At 46.4% G+C, this 22,774-nt stretch overlaps 1 protein-coding gene across 4 annotated transcripts in view; it reads left to right on the top strand.

Moving 5' to 3' along the window:
* Nucleotides 1–22,774, top strand: part of AGO2 (argonaute RISC catalytic component 2) — a 517,461-nt gene that overhangs the window by 441,076 nt on the left and 53,611 nt on the right. For all 4 annotated transcript variants that reach the window (XM_086966263.1, XM_086966266.1, XM_086966265.1 and 1 more), the window contains exons 16-17: nt 2,236–2,370; nt 8,979–9,080. In XM_086966263.1, the coding sequence (XP_086822389.1) occupies nt 2,236–2,370; nt 8,979–9,080 (237 nt within the window). The remainder of the gene's footprint in view (nt 1–2,235; nt 2,371–8,978; nt 9,081–22,774) is intronic.

The raw sequence follows: 22,774 nt of genomic DNA, 5'->3' as shown, positions 1-22,774 counted from the left end.
GGGCAGTGGGTTTGTGGGCATGGCATACAGGGATGTGTGCCATGTCGACACTTTGTTTAGTTCTTTACCTAGGCACTCACCCTGCCAAAGGCAGTGTGTTTGTACCCAGGTACAGGGCCCCTAAGGGTGGCACAATAAATGCTGCAGCCCTTAGGGATCTTCTCTGGTCACCTTGCCCTGGGTAACTAGGGTACCATTTACTAGGGGCTGATGGGTGGCAGGAGATGCCAATTGGGTTTTGTTTCAACACAGTTTTAGGGAAGGAACACAGGCCCTGGGTTGCTGGTTGTCAGGAGCCCAGGGCACACTCAGTCAAAGCACATCAGCAGTCAGAAAAAAGTGGGGGTATACCAATGCAAGAAAGATGGCACTTTCTCACAATATACAGAGCCAGCTTCATACATATTGTGATTGCACTAAAGAATTTACAAATGACTTTAGTTGGCATACATATTTTTCTATTTTCTGTTTTTGATTTTTGCCTAATTTGTGATTCGAACTGTTAAAACCGGGGACTTAACCCAAGACCCTGTTTTATTAGATATTTAGAAAGTATATTAGGCAGTTACGCCTTAAAAGTGTTTACAATTTTTATTTTATTTTCCAAAAAGGTAGCAGACTGCTTTAAAATCATGTCTGAGACAGAGGGTAATAGCCAGGCGCTCAACTTGGCCCCTTACAGGAAACTTAAGTTGGCCCAACTTAAGAGCTCTGCAAAACATGGAACTTTGCATGGTGTCTAAAACTAACGAGGCTCATTTACAAACGTGGTTTGCTAACCATTATAGAGCCAGGGCAGTGTAAGAAACCCAAGATGACACAAGGAATGTCAGTGAAGGATGAGAATTCCTTAGCTACCTCTTCTGACAATACCCCTACTGGGAGTATGTTTGATAGTACCCCAGAAGCAACAGAAGAGGAAGATCATGATGTTCAAAAATTAGCGGTGGCTATAGGAAACTGGCTCTTAATGTGATATGTCAAGAATCTGATATACTGTGTAGAGTCCAGGGGTTCCCTTATGCATGGACAAGGGCTTGCTATGCAATCCCAAACTGAACTATTAGGGGGTAGTTTGATCAAGCAACCTTAGGCTCAACACACAGGAGTGCAATAAATGTGCAAATACACACAATAATTAATAAATGACAACATGACTCATGATAACATAAATTACAACATGACTACAATTCATAAAAATAGCTGGCATCTTTATATATGTTAGGCATCGGCAAAAAATAATTCAGGCAAGTACGTTTTCTTTACTGTGTCACTCATTTCAGCTTCAAAAGCCTTTTTCACGTGAAAAAGGCTTTTGAAGCCGAAACAGGTCTGACGCTGTAACAAGTGTTTCTGCTGTGCTAATTAAATAACTTCAACTTTGCTCAGAGTGCCGTTCTGAACCTAACTCTTTATGGAAGCTGCTTTATATCTAGACACATGGGTGTCTGACGATATATATATATATATATATATATATATATATATATATATATATATATATATATATATATAGTATGTGTATATTTGTGTGTGTATGTATATATATATATATATTAGGAACACTCCAAACTTCACCATACAAGTAAGGCACTGACTCCGTGAAATTTTGAATTCCAAATTAGTTTTATTCACTTATTGGCTGCTTGACACGTTTCGGCGAATATATATATATATATATATATATATATATTCGCCGAAACGTGTCAAGCAGCCAATAAGTGAATAAAACTAATTTGGAATTCAAAATTTCACGGAGTCAGTGCCTTACTTGTATGGTGAAGTTTGGAGTGTTCCTAATATATATATATATATATACATACACACACAAATATACACATACTAGCCCCCCTCCCCGACTCACACACGCCCTTAACTTTTTGCAAAACCAGTTATTCCGCGAAGATCCTGAAGAAAAACAGCAGCACACCTGAGGACAGCACAATGGAATTATTGTGCACACAAATAACAAATATAAAAATAAATATATAGATGGTAGTACTTAAACGTTGCTCATTTATTTTATAGGTGAAAGTGTGCAACAGCCCTTGCCTATCTAAATATTCTGTATAAAGAAACATCTGGTTTGAATGGATTATTCACTTCACATTTAATTGAGTTATAAGTGTGCAGTCAACCTTGGTCTTTTAGATGTTCTACGTATATGAATGCAGATTTGTTCCAGAGATCGCTTTCCTAATGTGCTTTTGTAATGTTTCTTATATTCTCCCTCAGGTACTGCATCATGAATTGTTGGCCATCCGGGAGGCTTGCATTAAATTAGAAAAAGACTATCAGCCAGGAATCACTTTTATTGTTGTGCAGAAAAGGCATCACACCAGACTCTTCTGTACTGACAGAAATGAACGGGTATGTACCCTCTTTGCTTGTATCTTTTTGAGACTTGGTTGCCCATCATGGCATTGTCCTCAAGTGTCATGCGTGGAATGCTAAACCTCAATTTACAATGGAGACAAACCTATTCTTAGAATTGTTAAAAGTAGGTGGTCTATAAAAAAAATCAAAATGTTGGCAAGTGTTGGGGTTAAAGTATTTTCCCACTTGCTCTTTGTGTGTGTGAGGTGTGTATGTATGTGTAACAGCACCAAAGATATAGGCAAGTTAAAAAAAAATGTTTTTACTTTGGAATGCGTGAGTATGGCTTTGGTACCATTTGCCAAATCTGTTAATTATGTTTACATTTATTGCAGGTTCACCCTCGTAGTACTGCAGGACCGTAAAGTTTTTATGAACAACATTTTTGACCCTGAGGGGGGGTGTGTGTTTGTGTGGGGGGGGGGGGGGGGGTATATGGGGCTTTCAGTCTTTTTTTCTGTATTAGAGAGCAAAGTTTATTGTGGGAATTCGCACTGTGGTGGCTCCAACCTCGTCCCCCCTTCCTCCCCTCCCTGTTTTTAGGTCTCGCTAGAGCCAGCACATGCTCTGGTCTGGCGAGACATTTAGTAACTGACATTTTGAAGTGCTAACATAAGGCTTTCTCCGGCCACCAGCAAGCGGTTACGCACGCGCAATTACTTTCACTGCACCGATTTCCGAGCAGAAACACCCAGAGCTCAAGAATAAGACAATTTCTTTGAAACGTTCTCCTTGGTTTGGCCTCCTAAACATGGTGATGGTAATCGCACAAGCCTCTGTAGAGTTTATTTTCTGCTGCTGTCAACATGCTATCTTTGGAGAGCCATCGAAACAGATGGTCATTTATCTAATTAATTTAAGATGTAACCTGCTTATGGGTGTAGATGTGTTAATTGTTTCACAATACAAAAGTTGAAACTGTTGGCTTTTTATATACTTTTTATGTTTGCACCATGTCAGTGGTTGTCCAGGTTGTCTATTTTAACCTTTGATCATGTATTTTCATGGAAGGCTTTCTCAGTTGTATGAAGAATCTCTTAGTCGTGATCTAACTGTACTTCATCGGAAGGTGGGGTTAATGTTTTATAGAAGATGCAAATATTACTACTTGCTTGATTGACTAAACCAGCAAAAATGCTCTGTAAATTCGGCGTCTTCCAAAGTATCTAATATTTCTATCTTAAGCAGCAGAATTATCTTCCGGCTTTAGAAAAGTATAACAGCTCTTGGATATGCTATCCCTCCCTATAGAGGAAAAATGAACTGTAATGTCTCTACTGAACATCAGAAAATGTATTTGGTTTGCTGCTAATTAAAGGATTCCCTTTGATTGTATACTGAACACCTGACCGCACCCAACCCCTGGTAAAATGTTGCTGGGCACGTTTGGTGGGGCTGCTGCTAAGGAACCTCAATTTCTATTGCTCAGTGTACAGACTCTGCTTGCAAACAGCATTTTAACATTACTATTCTTGTTACCTGACAAAGACCTGCATGTCAAGTTGTGGTACTTCAACATTTACTTGAATTTCCAGCACTATGCCGGTCATTAAGTAGTGTAAGATCAGTTTAGATTGTTCTATTATGAAAATAGTTCAGCTCGGCAGAAAATGAGTTATGTATAAATATGTGCTCTCTAATTTTTTTGTAGTAATCTATGTTCTACATCGAGTAACCGCTGATAATGAAACGTAACCACTAAAACTTTAGATTAAATTTTTCTAAGTAAAAAGTGAATATAGTAAGCTCTGATCCTTGATGAGCAGTTACTTGAGAATTGTCAATGAATCGCCTGTCACTGCTTACTAGTTTCAACGATTCAAACCTTTCTGGCACAGGTGGCTTGGCAAGGGCAAGAACTCTGATGTGCTTCTTCTGGCTACTGCTGTTTCTAGGAGCCGAGTAGCACAGACAGCCAGCGACTGGTGGAAAGATCAGGATTAGAAGTTGATGCCCTTAGAGAAACAGATTTTATTTTGAAGTGCTACCAAAAGCCTTTCTCCGGCCACCAGCGAGCGGTTACGCGTGTGGGCGAAATTACTTTCACTTTTGTGGCGCCACGATTACTTTCACTTTTGCGGCGCCGCCATCTGCCTTTCCTCGCTCCGCTTCTCCCACACCACAGAACGCGTACCCTTTCACAGCCGTGCGGCCCGTTACTTTTATGGCCGCAGTGTCAATGCTTGTTTCCTTTGCATTACAGGACTTGTAGTCCTGATTTAATAATGGGATAAAAAGGGAAGCTTGAAAACTTTGTCTAATCTGTATTGCCTCAGTGGCCTTCTGGAATTGCATCTTTATTATACATCAAAGAAGTAACTGTAAACATCAAATGTCCCATTTTCTCCTCACTGGCGTAGTGAATGGGGGCGGAGGGGGGTTGACAATAAGAGGGGACATTTATTTGACAAAAGTCACTTCCTACTCCAAGCAAACCGAAGATAACAAGTGCATGAGAGGCTCACGTTGACGTGCGGACTACCAGACAACAAAAGTTGTAAACTGACGAGAGTGTCATGAAGCTGCCAAAGAAAACACGAATGAGAGGCAGAGGGGTAGTGACTTCAAGCAATGTTGTTACCATGCTTCATTGTGTATTAACTCGACTAAAATCTTTTCGCTTTGGTCGACCCAGTTATTCTGTTCGCGCAACCAATAATATCTAAATAACATTTGGATTACAAAGGGGATTGAGTTGTAAAACAAGAATAAAACCTTAACGTTGGATCAAACTGTTTTAATATTCGTTGTGGTGAACACGCTGCTACCTTTCTCCGTTTAAAATTCCTGACAAACCTGCAGTTTCTCATCTGTCCCTGCTCGTGGTAACCTGGCCTCTCCTGGTTACACAGACATTTTAGTCACTAATTGACAGACATCATCTCTGCCATAACGAGCATTGGCATAGCTAATAGGTCTCGCATGTGGGACCTTATAAGTGTTTAGCCTTGCAACAGTTGGTGTTATTGCACCAAGGATATTCTGCTGCATAACTAAATGTTTATAGGTGTGAGAAGTTAACCTGATATATGATGCTCACTAATTCTAGTGATCACCTTGCATCAGTCCAAACAACCCTTATGGTGATTGGTTGTAAGTCAACCTTATAGACCAGATATCTTAATGGCAGCATGGACAAAGCAGTCTTAGGCTAAACTCTTTTGGCATGTGAAGCCAGCTGTTTTACCACATATAACCCCTTGAATACTAAATGAAAGGACACCACACAGGTAGTTATGAAAATAAACAACATATTTATTAACTAAGAAACACCTCTGAACTCTTTATGAGATCAGAGGGCTAAGCACATGACAAGACTCTTAAGAAAAATACGTTGAGTTGCTCAAATTACAATGGTGCCCTAGGGGCACGACAAACCATATACTAAGTAAATGATATAAGGAAATTGATAGAAGGAATGGAGCCGTCTAGAGGCTGTAGGATTGCTGGGACTACACTATCCTGACCTGAGGTAAGTAATAGTAGGCCCACGGGACGCGTGTGCAGAGTGTGAACTCACACGCGAGATGCGTAACAAAGTCAATGGACAGTACAAATTACGAAAAGGTAAGTATTAGACCGTTCCGACCAGCTAGGACTAAAACGACTGGAAATCTGGACACTAGGAGAGTCAATCTACCATGGAGCACCGAAATGCTCTTGTTACCTCACCCACGGGCTATAGGTGTCAAAGTTTGTCGGGTTTCCGCATTGAAGTCTATGGAGCCTGGAAGAAAAGATGCTGCAGGCAGCCAGATGGAAGATGTCCGGAGTGATCCAAGGGTGGATCAAGGAAGATGAAGACCTGAAAGCAGAGGAGACAATGTTCACAGTCACTAGCCAGTGACTGGGGTGGAACCAGATGCTGTTGTCGCGATCAGGTGAAGAGTGGACGCTTGACTCTGCAGCCACGTGGACCAGGTGATGTCTTCGACGACCAGGATGGAGGCACAAGCTGTCCCACGCAAGCTCTCGCTGTCGGCAGTGTTGGATCCGGATTCGACGTCAACAGGCCTTTGCAAAGGCAACCCACGCAGTGAGTGGAAAAGGCGTCTGGTGCGGACAAGGAAAGCCTGGGGTGCTTCTCCTTTGCAGGGAAGCAGGGGCCAGTCTGGAGCAACCATGCCAGCGGTGTGGATTTCAAGGATCGCCGTCTAGTAGGCCGTTAGCCAGCCGGCAAGTGACCAGACAACGCGTCGAGCAGCAATCAAGCAAAAGGGCCCCACGCAGATCTCGTGGAGGCTGGAGGGCTGATCTTCTGTGCAGGAGCTGCTCGGGGCTGGGGCTTCTCAATCCCCAAAGCACTTCGTCGAGGATGCCTCTGAAGTCGTGCTGGAAGCGAAGTGCAGTTTCTCCAAGATGGCCGGTCCCACAAGAGTCGTCGCACCCACGGATCTCAGCTGTGCTGCAGATGTAGGAAGAGGTCGGAGAGGTCTGGAAGTCCGGGTCTTGTCTGGCTCTGAAGTCTGGATCCACTCGGGAAGACGCCAAAGTGAACAGCTGGAAAGCTTGATGGTGCCTGCTTGTGCAGGGTGGTCACTCCTTGGCTACAAGGGAGATTTATTCAGTCTTCTGTGGAGCAGAACGTCGAAGTCCAGAGTTTCTTCTTGTAGAGTTTTAAATCAGGATAATCTGATTTGGAATAGGACCAGCTCCTACCTTTTTTTCTCCTAAAGGGGGCTGTACTATGACTAGGTCCCTCCTATGGGTGGGACCAGGAAGGGGGGTGGTTACACCCCCTATCCTTTGTCCCGTTTCACGCCAGAGCTGGGGCTGGAGCGCCCCAACAACTGGTTTGAACCGGTGTATGCACAGGGCACCTTGTGTGCCCCAGTCATGTCTCATTCCTTTCAGGCCTGTCCTACCTAATACACAAAATCCTGTCTGGGGTGGTGCTAGCACCTCCCAAGGCAGGAAACCCTTACTTCAAGGACTCCCAGCAGCAGGAGGTCAGACTTGTATCTGTGGTGGCAGCATCCATTTTGTGATGCTGAGGCCCGAGGTAACTTTAACCGGGGTTCACAGTTACATACATGTCGTGTCCCTCTAGAAGGGTGGAATGCTACCCCCGTCGCAAGAACTGGCGAGGGGGTAGTATTCCAATTCGTATGACACCTTACTCGACCTGTTTTGATAATGCTATGCCAAAGTTAGCAATAACTGCGAGGTTATAATGCACTTAAGAGTATATGGTATAGCATTATCATGGAAACAGCTAAAGGACTTGGTTCCGAAAGCTGCAGACAGGCTCAGCTCATGCCAGAGCACTATCTCACATAATTCCAAGCACTATGCCTCCAGGATTGTTAAGGCCTGCCATAGGAGTGACATATAGGAGTATATGTGTCCAATTTAGGTTTAGATATAGGTATACTATATCTAAAGCAAAGGGTGATTACACCACCTTGCCCCAGCTGATGGATCAGCCAGTTGTCCGATTTGGATGGCCAGCCAGGGGTGGCATAATACATGTTGCAGCCCCTGGTAGGCCCTGGGTGCACCTATGCCCTGGGTACCTAAGGTACACTGTACAGGGGCTGATAAGGTGACTCAGTATCCAATTAGATATGTACCTAAGGTACATGGAGTCCATTTTAACAGAGAGAGCAGGAAGCCTGAGGTCCTGAATAGCAGGATCCCATGCCAATTAAGTCGAAAACCAGCTAAAAACTAGGCAAAAAGTTGGGGGTAACCATAGTCAGATATCCACTTTCCTACACAAATGAGGTGCCAGTTTTCAGGGGCACCTTCAACTCCTCGTATGGCACCTGAGTGCGTACATCCCCATCACCTTCTTAGTCGACATCCTGTTTGGATATTATCTAGATCTTCAAGAAGCAATGGGCAACTGCTCTGGTTTTGCTCATGCAGAGGAGGTGATTGTAGTTTACCCTGACAGTGCAGGTCAGACGAAGAAATGTTCACAAGAGAGATGTATTGCTTTGATTCGTTAAAGGCTTTTGGCCGTTGTACCTCAACTTAATTTCGTGTTTCAGTTGAAACTAAGCTGAGAGTTTGTTTACTGCTCTCTGTTACTGCACTGAGTAACCCCCTAGGCCTGACCTGCCTAAGCGAGAATTTTTGCTGTGTCAGGCTTAAACAATTTGGAACTGTGACTATTGAGCATAGAAAAATGGACTCGACATGTGCTATTACTGGGAACTGGAGCCAATGGTTTGGTTGATTTTGCAAAGTAAAATGTACTCTTTCTGGTAAAGTATTTAGGATTGCATATAGCTTTCGGTTAATGCCTAGAAGAATTCATTTTAATGTTTGTTACTTGAATGCTTATTTAACCACATCCTGTAACACACATCATAAATAAGGTATTTTTTTGTTTGAAGACCAGCTTTGCAAAAAATGTTATATACGAGTTTTGTTGGTTGTGTTCCTATATTACCTGCCCGTCTATCTTGGTATCTGTGGAAATGTAATAATAATCAAAGGTATTAAGGTCACTAGTACCCAAAATGCAATGTGTGTGGATGCCTATTAACCAGAGCCACCCAGTCAGTCTCTACTACATGCATAAAATCAATCAGTCAATGAATGTAAGTGAAAATGAATATTCCTACTAAATTGCATGATGTCTATATTTTTAGGTTGGAAAGAGTGGGAACATTCCAGCCGGCACTACAGTGGATACCAAAATCACTCATCCGTCAGAGTTTGACTTCTACCTGTGCAGTCATGCTGGTATACAGGTATTTCCTTCCGTTATGTTGCCCTATTTACACAGCAATCCAGTGAGTTGATGCAAGTGCTTTATGTGAATTGCTAGAATAGCTGTTCCATCTGTCTGATATTTAAGCGCTGCCTTTACATATGGCCATGCTTTCTTAATTTTTTGCACTACAGTTGTCACCTTCCAAAGACTGGCCTGAACATAATCTGAAGACACCACCTGGTCCACTATTTATGTGAGCCTTCACTCTCAGCCTCTGACTTCACCTATTCCTTTGCTGTTTCTTTTTCATTAGTCCTTTTTATTAGGTCTCTGCTAAAACGCGCGAAGCGCGTTCTCGCCGAGAACTATTGTTAGCGAGTGTGCTTCCCAGGAGACACCCCTGGCCGCGCGCATCGCCTTGGAGGCAATTTCAAACTGTCACGCGCACGCGAACGAGCGCTGCGGCCTGGCGCTGTCTCCTGGGAAGCACACACGCATGCGCATACACACACATACAAGCGCCCACGCACATACATACAGAGACACCCACCCCCCCTCCGCAGACATATACACACACACACGCGCGCACACACACACGAGTGCACCCCCCCTCTCCCCCGCCGTCGCACACATGCATACACACACAACGAGAGAACCGAGCCCCCCCCCTCTCCCCCCAGCCCTTTGTAACTTACCTGATCAATTCTGAGGGACTCCGCTCTCCCTCTGGCGTCGCGAGACGCTTTCACTTCGCCTTCTCTTCCGGTTACGTACGGATCCTCTGCCGTAATGAATTAGTGACAAGCCGCCACTCTCCGCACTCCTAACGCGCCAACGTCACACAGGCCTCCTGAGTTCCTCGCGCTCGAGGGGCAGCTAGCTCGCGAGTAAGGGTCCAAAGCGCCTAGCATCAGGCGTCTGTCCCCTGGCACGCACGCATGCAGCATGCTCGAGGTGTGCCCTGACAAAATTAATTAATTGTGGCCCGGTGAATTATTTTCACCCCCGAGTTCACCCCCTTACCTCCCCCAACCCACACACAGCTGCTTCCAACCCCTTCTCTTCCTAGCAGGCGGTGCAGACATCAGAACAGATGCACCCAGTCACTGTAATGCATGCTCTGGTGGAAGCTGCGGGAGCCAGAATGAAAATAAGATCCATGGAGTCTGACGTGGCCCCAAGAGCCGTACAACACGAGCCGAGCCATCGACATCTCTGGGAAGTAGTTGGTTCAACAGTTGGCATGTAAACAAATGAGAAATACTCTTCACACTCCAAAAGGTGCGTTTCTTAAATATGGAAATGCTTTAGTGCATTAGATTGTGCCACTGCATTAAGTGGCATTTATTTAAAGTGACATTTCTAAACATGAAATTACACATTCGTCCTACTGTCAGCTGCCATTTGCAGCCTATGTGTAGCGAGGGCTGCTATTAGCGATGGAGCCACAGTGTAAGCTACAGCGCACATTCTGATCTGAGGTATTTCAATGAAGATGAAGGCAGAGAGGCTCAGTGAAATAAAGGAGCTGCCTAGAAGCACACAATTTTGTCACATAGGGAACCCGGGATATTCCCATGTTTCCTTGTTTCTCATTGAGCTATTCAGCTACCGGATAAAATCTCTTCCATTTAATCAAAGATTCTTCAAAGACGCATCACTGTAATAAACAAAAATACATCACCTGTAAAATCAAGTATAGTAAGAAGTATGTCTAGGAAAAAAAAAACACGAAAGGGTGTATTTTAAAGTTGATACTACCTGTTAACCTGTCTAAACAAAGAACATCCTTTCAGGAAAAGCACAAGACCCTGAGTGATATACATTAACAGAGGCCCTGGAGAGGCCACAAGTTACAGGTCTTGACATGGAACACGTGTATTGCCGAGCTCTGGGCTTGCCCACAGAGCCCACACCACTGCGGCATTTGCACTTTGCATTAGTTGTGGAGCCACATTTCCGATGGGCTGACAATCGAGGCTCAGTACAGTGCTGTAACATGCTCTAGTGGGAAATATTCTTGATTTTTCAAATCATCTTCTCTTGGAATATAAAGCACCCTCTTTAGGTCAAACTGTTGAAAAAATCACTACCATAACACCCCTCGCCCACGTGCACGGTCTTAACTATCAGCTCACCTACAAAACAACCAACAGGGTAGCTTTGTGCCGCACTTGCTCTGTTGCAGTAAAAGGCAGTGGGGTAGCTTGGCGGCTGAAGCCTCCTGAAAGCTCGGCTCGTTTTTGGCTCGAGGTTCCACTCAGACCTCGAGCTGAGCCAGAGCCAAGCACGTGTCTGTGGTTCAGTGGCTCGCCCATATCTACATCTGAGTGCAGTGAATCTGCAAGGGTGCAGCATCTTCACTTGAAAGAGTGCAGACTACCAGCCAGGAAGCGGTGTCCACCCCGGAAGTTGACCAGGAGCCCAGTGCAGTGAGCCTGCCAGCCTGCAGCATCTACTGTAATATTTGAACTAGAGCTGAGGCCAGTGTGTCTGCGAGGGGCAGCATCCACTGCACAGGTGAAGAGTGCAGTGAACCCGTCACGGAGCAGCCTGGCCTATGCAGAGTGCGCAGGAGCGAGTATGGTGTGTCTGCGAGGGGCAGTGTCCACTGCACAGGGGAAGAGTGCAGTGAACCAGTCATGGAGCAGCCTGGCCTATGCAGTGTGTCTGCTGGGAGCCAGTGCCACTGCACATGAGCAGAGTGCAGTGAACCCGTCATAGAGCAGCCTGGCCGATGCAGTGTGTGTGCAGGAGCCGAGTATGGTGTGTCTGCTGGGAGCCGGTACCACTGCACAGGAAAAGAGTGCAGTGAACCCGTCGTGAAGCAGCCTGGCTTATGCAGTGTGTCTGCTGGGAGCCGGTGCCACTGCGCCGAAAGTGTAGGAGGAAGCGAGCGCATTGAGGCTGTCAGGAAGCACTGTTCACTGCGCTAGGGGTACAGACACACAGTGCACTGCACCAGTCACAAGCAGCACCCGCTGGGGTAGGGGTGCTGCTGTCAGGCAAAATAGCTCTGCGGGAGAGCAGCGTCTCCTGCGTCCTGTGGGCAGGTGCCGAATGCCGTGCGGCTGCAGGGGGCCGGCGCCCGCCGATCTGGCAGTAATGGAGCGGAGTGCAGCGTGTTTGTCAGTAAGGGAGTTCACTGTCCTACAGAGAGCAGAGTCCGCTATGGTAGGGGTGGTACTGAGTTGGTAAGGGAGCAGCGTCTCACGTGCAGTGCGTGCGCCAGCTCAGGGCGCACATACACTGCGTTTGGTGTGCTGCTCCTGAGTGCGGTTTGTCTGCCAGGAAGCTGCTTCGACAGTGCACTGAGTCCCACAGGGGAAGGCACCGCTGTGCCACGTGAAGCCGAATGTATTTGCGCCTTTAGAACCAGACTCTACTTTCTGTACCACGTGCCGTGCGTTCGAGTGGCTACATTTCCGAACAGGCTGCATGGGTGCAGTGTGCGCATGCCCACCGGGCCTTTAGTGCACTTTGAGCTCACAGAGTAGGCTACAAAAGTGCAATGCTAGCCCGGCTAACAAGGCCCCCAGGTCCATGTGTGATGCTGCTACAGTCCATTTTTTTTCTTTGAACTCTGAGACCCGTAGTCATATTCATTCTTTCTGTTATAAAACGGGACTACAAGTACATTTCAGAATCCAAAACACAAATAAACTGTTCCGCGCCGGCATCTCACGCCTGGCCCTGGGAAACTTGGCAGCTATGCAGTACATGTCCCAAGAAGCAGATTGCACGTGCCTCGCAGCTGAAAGCAGAGTGTCTCCCGGTATTTACCATCATTGTGTGTTGGTGCTCCGAGATAAAGTCTCCGCTACACCAAGATGAGCTTACATTGGTGTACCCTTTGGGAATCAGCCTGACTGGCGCACTCAATGGGTTACAATCTCCAAGGGGGCCGCGTGCAATATACCCCCTGTGGTGCAGCGCACGCGCGACTGAGCTAAACGCCTGGGGGCTTATTTACAAGGCACTTGCACCACTTTTGCGTCATTTTTAACATGGGAAAAGTGATGCAAAAGAAACGCAAGTGGCTTGTAAATCTGCCCCCTGGTTCCCAGTTCATTACATGTTACAGGGTGTGAGACCACAGCCGCCAAGTGCTTAGGATTTAAGTGCAGTGTATATCCCGGTGTCCAGCGGCCTCTGCAATGGAGCTGAGTGCGGATTATCATCCAGCGGGAGGCCTCTGCTTTTCCATGTGCACGTTAGTGAGTGCAGGTTAGTGAGTGCAGAGTAGTGAGTGCAGAGTAGTGAGTGTGCAGAGTAGTGAGTGTGCAGAGTAGTGAGTGTGCAGAGTAGTGAGTGTGCAGAGTAGTGAGTGTGCAGAGTAGTGAGTGTGCAGAGTAGTGAGTGTGCAGAGTAGTGAGTGTGCAGAGTAGTGAGTGTGCAGAGTAGTGAGTGTGCAGAGTAGTGAGTGTGCAGAGTAGGGAGTGTGCAGAGTAGGGAGTGTGCAGAGTAGGGAGTGCTGTTGAGTGCAGAGTGCTGTTATTTATGATTTAAGGGGAAAAAAAAGAAATGTCATGAGCAATGCCAATAGCTCTACTTTTAATGATGCCGAGACCATTGCATTGTAAATGCTTGTTGACTGTATTATTTGAAGCAATTTTTCCTTGCAGCAAAAATTACCCTTGACTCTTAAGCTACCAGTTCAGTTGCACCGATGGTAGTGTCCTGATAGAGACTCGGAGGGAGGAGGGGGGGGTAGTAGCCACATATTATTCATTCTTGCCATTTTAAGTACTTTTTTTGTATATGAAAATTATGTTTAATCATTGTAGGTAGTGTGAGAGTATGTCCTGAGAAGGAAGTCCTCTGCATGGCGTCGAGAACCTGTGAAATTCTGCCCTTCTATGTTAACTGGACATCCTGGTTTTCTTTTCCAGTGAGCTTAATAGTCGTGCAATTCCACCGAAGAAACTCCATGTTGGTTTTCATGTTTGTTGACATCAAAGCTGTGCGCTGATCTCAGGAAAACAATATACTCCTTTTACAGTAAGGGTGGCTACTGTCCCATCATATTCTGTGTAGTGACAGAAGATGGTGGAGGCAACATTGTAGTTCACAGGCTCAGGCCTTTTTACCTTTACCCATGTGGAGAGTCTCCTTTCAGGTTCTCCCCTTTGAAAGTATTCTAAAAATCATCGTAGTTTTATATGGGACAAGTAGTAAGTATGTTTGTTGCGTGTGTGTGCATACACATGCATGCTTATCAGGGCACGAAACATCCACTCGCTTTGGCGAGCCAGATTTGATCAGGATGAGCTCTTTTTAGGGCCTACTCTCCCTTTCTAGGAAGTAGGAAGACAAACTGACTTTTGACCTCTGTCTCTGAAATTGGAGCAAATGTGACAAGATATATTTTAAAGGCATCTTTATTGCTCACAAGAATGAACAATAAAGATGCCTTTCAAACTTGTTATCTTGTCACATTTGCTCCGCTTTAAGAGACAGAGGTCAAGTACATTACAGTTATGTCGAGTAGATTTTTCAAGTTACTAGACCTGCAGGTCTAGTAAAATGTTTATAATTTTTGAGCCTTGCTTATATATATTTGTGATAGTTGTGCATTCATGGTGAATGATGAGGTCTGTTTTGGCTGTGTCAATTGTGTTGTATAAAACAGTGATCTCCTTTCAGTTGAGCTAATGGTGTCCATCTCAGACATACCAGCCTGTATCTACACTGCTTGTATCCTGGGGCAGGAAAGAGGAGGCCATGTAGTCTATTCTCTTTATCCAATATATATGTTCCCTGTGCTGCAAAGTGTTCCCTTTTTGGGTGGCTAGGCCTCATGGAAGGGACCTCCCATGTGTCCAGAAAAAATAAATAGCAAAAAATGCAGTGATCCTGCGAGACTTGTGGGATCAGGGAAAAAAATGGTGGCCAAGCCACAATCCAACAATTATAAACCCGTGAAAGTCCACTCCACTGTCTGTATTCATGAGTGGGAGGGGGCTGGGTGTCCCTCTTCCCTGAGCCTACAAGGAGCCCACCCCCAGGGCCAATATTTATTTATAGAGAGAGAGAGAGCGGGACATTCAACCCCCTCACCGGCCCCGGTGAGCCCACACTCGGACTGTAATTTGATTACATGGGGGTGGGGCCATGCTGGAGACTATAGTGGGTGCCCTGGGTGGGCACCCATCTAGATGTTTGACGGCCCTATGGGATGGGTTCCCCATGCCAAAAGTGGGGCCACATGCCATCCTTCCCCTGCAAAATGTCACAGGGCCCTGGTGGATGGGGTCCATGGGCCATTTCTCACACCTGGCAGGGAGGGGAGGGCGGGGCACATGCCTTCCTCCCTAATTACGCACGGCCTGGTGGATGGGGTCCCCGAGGCTAGAATCTGCTTCTTGCTCCCCTAATACCCATGCTGGGGAATGGGGTCCCCAGGCCGAAAACAGCCCAGGGACGTGGGGCGCGTTCTCCTTGCCCTTAATCACACTCAACCCTGGGAAATGAGTTCTCCGGAGCTGAATAAGGCCCGAGGAGGGGAGCCATTCGCGCCACCCCTTCTGCCCTCACTCTTTATTTAACCCCTTCGATGCTCATGACGAGCTCAGCTCGTCATGAGGCACAGTGGAGCTGTGCTGATGACGAGCTGAGCTCGTCATGAACAAGGGGCTTTTCAATAATTCAGCACTGGAGGAAAATTGCTCTAGCAGCCAAGGAGTGGCCTAGGAAATTGGGTCCCGAGGGGTTAAAAAGGCTTCTGATGCAGGTCCAGGGGACTGATAACAGCTCAGGAAGGGGTCAGGCCGAGCAGCCCCCTCCATTTTGATTTTAGAAATGGCCATGGGGGATGAGGTCCCCAGGTCCAAACTACACTTGGGGAGGTAGAGGCCACACTGTCCCCCTGCTGTGGAATACCGTAAACTACCCATGCAGACCACAGAAGAGGAAACGGATTTCTTGTTGGAAACACTTTCGAAAACTGAATGTAGAGTAAAATATCTACTGATGATAGGTTCTATTTTAAATGTATCCAAGGACATTTTAAAGATCCTGTCAATTCAAGAGTGCGTACACGGAGGATAAAGCGCAAATACAGGGCTTCTCCATCAGACCCTGTATTTATCAGGGGACACCCTACTGCAGACTCCATAGTTGTCACTACAGCTCGTAAAAGACTGCATCACAAGACACAGGAGCATCTCCAACTCCTGACAAGAAGAGTACGCGTTTTGATGCAGTGGGGGAAAGGGTGGCTACAGGACACGCTAATAACTGGTGGATTGCAAATGATGTTTGCCTATTGTCACGATGTAACAGGGCCACATGGGATGAGATGGAGGCCTTACTACAACATCTCCCAGAACAATATAGGAACAAGCATTAGAAATGCAATAGGTCTCGCAGCATTAGAGTTAGTGCTTTTAGAATTGTTTATGGGTTTTTTTGTAAATCTTTAGCATGAGGTTGAGGGTGAGTGAGGGTGAGTGAGGGTGAGGGGTTGAGGGTGAGTGAGGGTGAGGGCATGGGAGATGGATGCGGAATAGAGGCCTTCTGGCACTATGCATTCTGGAGTGTTGCGCTGTGGTGGACAGTGGAGACAATTGTATTGCTTGTACAATCTTTGACTGTTTTGCTGATCTTATGACCTGTATTCTCGTAACTATTATGTCTGCTTGACTGTGGTTCTCATTTCTCACAGAACCGATTATGTGTGAATGAAGATAAAGGGCTACACCTTGGCTAAACCATAATTGAAGTTGCCTCTCTTCTTGTGAGTCTTCTCAGTGGGGAGCAGCGACTTGCAACAAGTTGTAAGCGCACTCTACAGCTCACTTAATTCCGATAGGGCTGGTAACTCCAGTTAGCAACCCATCAGAATTAAGAGGACACTGAGAGCTTAAGACTTTTTGAAGCTCTTTCTTGCACACTTGTCATTTGTATTTCAAATGACCCTTTAAGTTTTTAAGAAATACAAACATTTCAAAAGCAAGAAGACTGAAAAAAATGTAAATGAGTATACTCTAAGCTATAAAATACCAAGCCGAAAGGAAATGGTGTTTAAAGCATGAAAGCGAATTGTAAACACCACGCATTTGCCTATAGTATTAATTTCATTTAGTAGAGTTAATGCATGGTTTGTGTAGCTTGAAAATGGGGTGCTCAGATATCTTTGTATATACGGAACACCATGTTTAATTGTAGTCACTTCTGCTTCATTTGATCCAATTGGACAAACACACTTGAAGGCAAGGGTCTACATATCGAAAGCCCAGAACTGGAAGCATGTTGTGCAGTGAACATCAAGTGTTATTGCACATTTAAACCACTCCTGGAGAGCAGGAGTGCCGTGCTGCTTATGTAAGATTATACCAAAGAGGTCAAGGACGGTATAAGAGTGTGCTCTCTTATTACACACAGGTGTTCATCGCAAAGAAGGCAAGCACTCATTGGGCATGGAAACTGAAGACATTTACCACTCTGTGGAGGTTATTTTTTTCCAAGGATAGACTAAAGCCCTCATTGCCAACTGCCTGATACAATTATTTCCTGCACTTATGGACTTACCCTCTGCTGCAGTGGTTCTCTGTAAATGCGGGGCAGAGGTGGACAGGGATTGTGAGGAAGGAGATTAATGTGTATAATAGGATTTTGGGGAGTAACTTTTGGGAATCAGACTACCCATGTGGAGTCCTACATGTTTTCTCCCGTATTTCATTCGAGGGCATCCCCTGCTTCCGGCAGCTCTAGTCAGCTGGTGAAATAGCCCCGACATGATGCTCCGCATAACTTATAATTCTGGTGAGGCTGGTAACGCCTGATGGTCTGTGACCGTGAGAGCTGTATATCTGTTGGTTGTCTGCTTTGGTGGCTGTATGTTTGTTAGTACGTGTGCAGGGAAGCATGTAGGGTTGGTGGCGCATGCATACCGGCGACTAATCAGTTCGATGCTCTGCCTGCATTTGTTCATGTATGTACTACCTATGTCAATGTGTGCATGTGATTGACTGCTTCAATGAGGATACAACAAATAAAATCAAAAGTGAATTGCTTTCATATTGTTTATTTGATATTACATATTTGAACACTCGGTACAGCGAAATACAGGCTGGGTTGAGCTGTGACTCAAGGTCACACATGCTACCGAATGTGACGCACACATCCACACACTGTGGGACCCACTTGATTAATAAAACATCAAACAGCTTTTAACAGCCTTGTTCCCAAGCAAATGCAACGGGAATTATTTAAACGGAAAAAATGGAATGAAAAATTGCATTCAATGCTCAGATAAGGTGCACACTGAGATAAAATTCTGCGGTTTCTTGGAAACTGGTAGAGATAATTGACTGGCTTGTGCAATCACTCAGCTCCTATCCAGTTGGATTTCAAAACAATCAGAAAGAGCAGGGACGTTCAGTCCGGCTTCAGGAATGGGCTATCCAAGCCAAGATAAACTCTGCATTCAGTCGTGGTTTCTACCACGAGAGGTTGAATGTGCACACGTACTGGGCCCCGGCATGTTTGGAAAGGTATGTGCGAGGCGGCCGGATACCTTCGCCTCCCTGTCACCTTGCACAACAGACAAACACAAAATTCAGTGACTCATATTCACAGCTTCCTGAGAGTTAGGCAAGTGATGTGAAAGGTTAGAGAGTTCCCACAGATTGCAAGCCTGCATTGGCCACCTCGCCCACAGCAACTCCCAGGGTGAAACACAACAACGCAGATCGCACTACCAGGGAAACTAACCAGGGCTGGCCACCAGAGAGCTCAAGGCATCTACCTACGAAGCTATGGCTCGGAAAAGGGACTCACGCGGTACACGGGTACACGAGTTGCTGCTCAGGAAATGAAGTCTGCAGTTTGTCTGCGAGGGCCAAAGAAATGTGTGCACGGTGCTTTAAGTGGGATGAAATAGGTGGTGGGGTTCTACAACGGATGAGGTGAGAGACATGCCTCTAAGAAACTTTTACGAGCGGCACAGACTTTCTAACCAAGGGCAGAACCTAACACGTGTGACATAAAACCCTGTGCTTGACGAATCATGCATTGAATCTTTCTGGACAAAGCACAATTTAAAAAAGAAAACAAAGATAGTTTCTTAGCACCTTTATCCTTGGCTATAAACAATTAAAAAAAGTTGACAAAATGAACGTAAAAGTCAATAATAATAACCTGGTTGTTCAATTTGAATGAAATAGTGCTTTAGGCACTGGAAAAACTAAAGATAAACAGCCTCACCCACCATGTTGCTTAATCCCCGTGTCACCTAAGGGGCTTCCAATAACATTGCACTGCAGCACTGGCGTGTATAACAAGCAAGACGGAGGGAAGAGAGGGGAGGGGGGAGGAGAAATGCGACACGGCGCGAGGGGAGGGGGGAGGAGAAATGCGACACGGCGGGAGGGGGCGGAGCGGGTAAAACACGACGGACGTGCACGCGCCCGTGACTTTTAAGGTCAATGCGCATGCGCATAAGCTTAATGCGCATGCGCATTGACCTTAAAAGTCACGGGCACTGCAAGGAATCGCCACGATTCCTTGCAGTGCAGAGAAAGAGTGGATAACTCGCAATACTCTCGCCTTGCTCGATGCGCATGCGCATCGACAGGCGAGACCTAAAAAGGGGAAGATCTAGTTGCGGAAGGGAGACAGATAACAAACGCAACCATCCAATGTGCGTTAGCTAGAGCAGACACCGGAGCACAAGGCATTAATTCATCAGTAATGCTCCATAACATGAATGGCTTCGTATATCTAGGTTCAAACCAGAAGCACATTTTGAACATTCCTTTTGATGGTGAACATCTTTTTGGCCCAGAGTTTGACACACAACTTGAAAAGATAAAAAAGGATACAGAAACAGCCAAGTCAATGGGAGTCATGCAGTCCACAACCCAAAAATAGCTCTTTTGGCACTACCAATGGAGGGGGGCCTCAAAAAGTACCACTTTGCATACCCCAAGCTACCAAAGCCAGCAACCGCAATACCACCAGCAGCCAGGAAAAGGCTATTACTGAGGTGGCTATAAATCACATGGTAGAGGAACACCCAAAAAGGGAGCTTCTACCACCAAACAGTGACTCCCCAACCATTCCCACCCACCCTACACAACACCTGTTTGGGGAGGGCCAAACACGTCCATCAGTTGTTGCCAGAAGTGGCATTAGACCAGTGGGTGTTAGACGCCATTACTCAGGGATATTTTCTGGAGTTCAAACAACAACTGCCAAATATCCCACTAAATAAAAACACATCCTAAATCCACAGCATCTACACCTGCTGAAAGAAGTAGTAACAACAATATTACAAAAGGGGGACATAGAACCTGTCCCATTCAAATATCAAGGACAAGGAGTATACTCTCTATACTTCCGAATACCCAAAAGGATGGAACGCTCTGTCCCTTTCTGGGCTTATGCACACGCAATCAGTAAATAATATCCAAACACTTTCACATGGTAACACTTCAGGATGTGATACCTCTACTCCAGAAAGGCCACTCCATGGCTCAATTACATGTGAAGGATGCATACTTTAATATCCATCTGGCACATCACCAATACCTCCAGTTTGTGGTAAGTGGACATCACTATCCGTTCAAAGTCCTACCATTCAGGGTAATAACAGCCCCACACGTATTCACAACATGCTTATGTAGTAGCAGCAAATCTAAGAAGGTAAAACATTCATGTCTTTCATTATCTGAACAATTTGCTGATCATGAATTCGAGCCAACTGAAATGTCTACAGTTGCACCCAAACTACAAACAACCTCTTAATCTGAAAGAGTCTCTTGTTATAGATTCCTTACACTAGAATTACCCCCAGGCGTCAGACTGGATCTGGAGATTTTTCTTTAACAGTACCCCGCGTCGGTAGGTGGCGTCAGTCGACTCTGCGTCAATCAGCATTGTGGTCATCGGAATGACATTCCGGTTTCTACTTAGACTCCAGCCTTGCGCAGATCCGGAGAGAGCTACCCCTTTAGTTATTTTTTGACTACGTTTTTTCTCTACATTTGTCGAATTCTTTTTTGAGTCTTTCGACTCCTGGTTTACGAGGGATGTTCCATCGACGGACCGAGTTCAAACCATCAGAGGCCTGTAACCGTCTGATGTCTGTTACAGACCCCCACTTCGTGTGCCTCTGGTGCCTGGTGCGCTACCATGACCCGAAGTCGTGCTTGGACTGCCAGGCCATGAATCCTAAGTCGATGGCGGAGCGATCCCGAAAGCTCTTGGAGGCCCAGCAGTCCGCTCCGCGTCGTTCGAGGTCCCAGTCGAGAGTAAGATCTCTGGTCCGGTCGTGGAGACACCACCATCATTCGTCTTCAGGTAAGTCGAAGCACAAGAAGAAGGTGAAGAAGCAGCGTTGCTCTTCGCCTTATCCCAGTCTGTCAGCCGACGCGATGCAGGACCCGGACCGTCATCGCTCTCCAGCTACGTCTTCAGAGTCTGCTCCTCGGACGGCCCCAGCGTTTCCCTCCTTTTCCCAGTGCCGGAGCGCCCCCCTGCCCATCTTCAAGCTTTCTGCAAAGCACTTCACAGCTTCTTTGGGCAGCACTACTCTGCCGGCACGACTTCAGGCCCGTGGACTCGGTTGAGGGCCCTAGTATTTCAGTGCCGGCAGGCCCTTGAGGATCCAGGCCCGGATCCGGATCGATGCTGGTCGACCTCACGGTACCTTCCCTGGCACTGATCCTGACTAAATCCAAACCAAAGGGGATGATGGACGGAGTGTTGAACATTGCACACACTCACCCACAGTCAACTGATCTAGGTTTAATCCATCATCATTCTTTAGCTCACTCCGCTACCCCAGTTCAGACATTGCCATATGCAAATTAGTCTGACCCTATGGAACAGTCCTACCCGGACTGCCAAGCCATGTCTTCCCTGGACCGGAAACAAACATCCTGGGACCAGTTTCTGGCTAATTAGCCGTCATCAGCCAGGCTAGCTTGAATCCAGTGGCAAGGTGAACAAGGGACCCATGTCTGGGCATACCCTGCCAACTTAGGGCGAACAAAGCAAAACCAAAGGGATGATGGATGGAGTGTTGAACATTTCATACACTCAACTGATCTGGGTTTAATCCATCATCATTCTTTAGCTCACTCCGCCACCCCAGTTCAGATATGGCCATATGATCCCGACTATGCCACTATACATCCCTGGTGTTCCTTTTCGGCCTGACTGGCAACCAGAGGAGGGTGAGGAGGACTGGGATGGTCTGTGACACTTTAGCTGATCAACTTGATGAGCCGGACTGGCGAGAGGACCCGGGTGACGCCAGTAGTCTGAATACCTCCCCTGACCTTGGCATGCTTTCTTCCCCTACCATGACTACGGAGGAGGGAGCATTTTATGCAGGGTGTTGCATAGGGTGGTTGAGGCCTTGGGCTTTGAGCTTCCTACAGTGGCCGACAGGACTAACCTCCTGACCGAGGTGCTTCAACCTGCAGCGGCTTCTTCTGAACCCCTTCTGCCCTTCAATGAAGCCCTCACAGTCGTCCTTCTGGCCATTTGGTCCAAGCCCAGCACAGGGGCTCCTGTGGTCAGGATTATTGCCAGACGCCACCGCCCGGCCCTGGGCAATCCACTTTTCCTCTCCCAACACCCAATCCCAGAGAGCTTGGTGGTCCAAGCCTCGTTCTCTAAGGGTGCATTCCCTACTGCTGCCCCAGATAGGGAGTCCAAGAAGCTGGACCACCTTGGGAAGAAGATGTTTTCTTCCACCAGCTTGGCGCTGTCGTCTGT

Source organism: Lissotriton vulgaris, chromosome 4_1, assembly GCF_964263255.1.
Source record: "Lissotriton vulgaris chromosome 4_1, aLisVul1.2, whole genome shotgun sequence".
Lineage (NCBI taxonomy): Eukaryota > Metazoa > Chordata > Amphibia > Caudata > Salamandridae > Lissotriton > Lissotriton vulgaris.
This window is presented reverse-complemented; position numbering and strand designations above follow the sequence as displayed.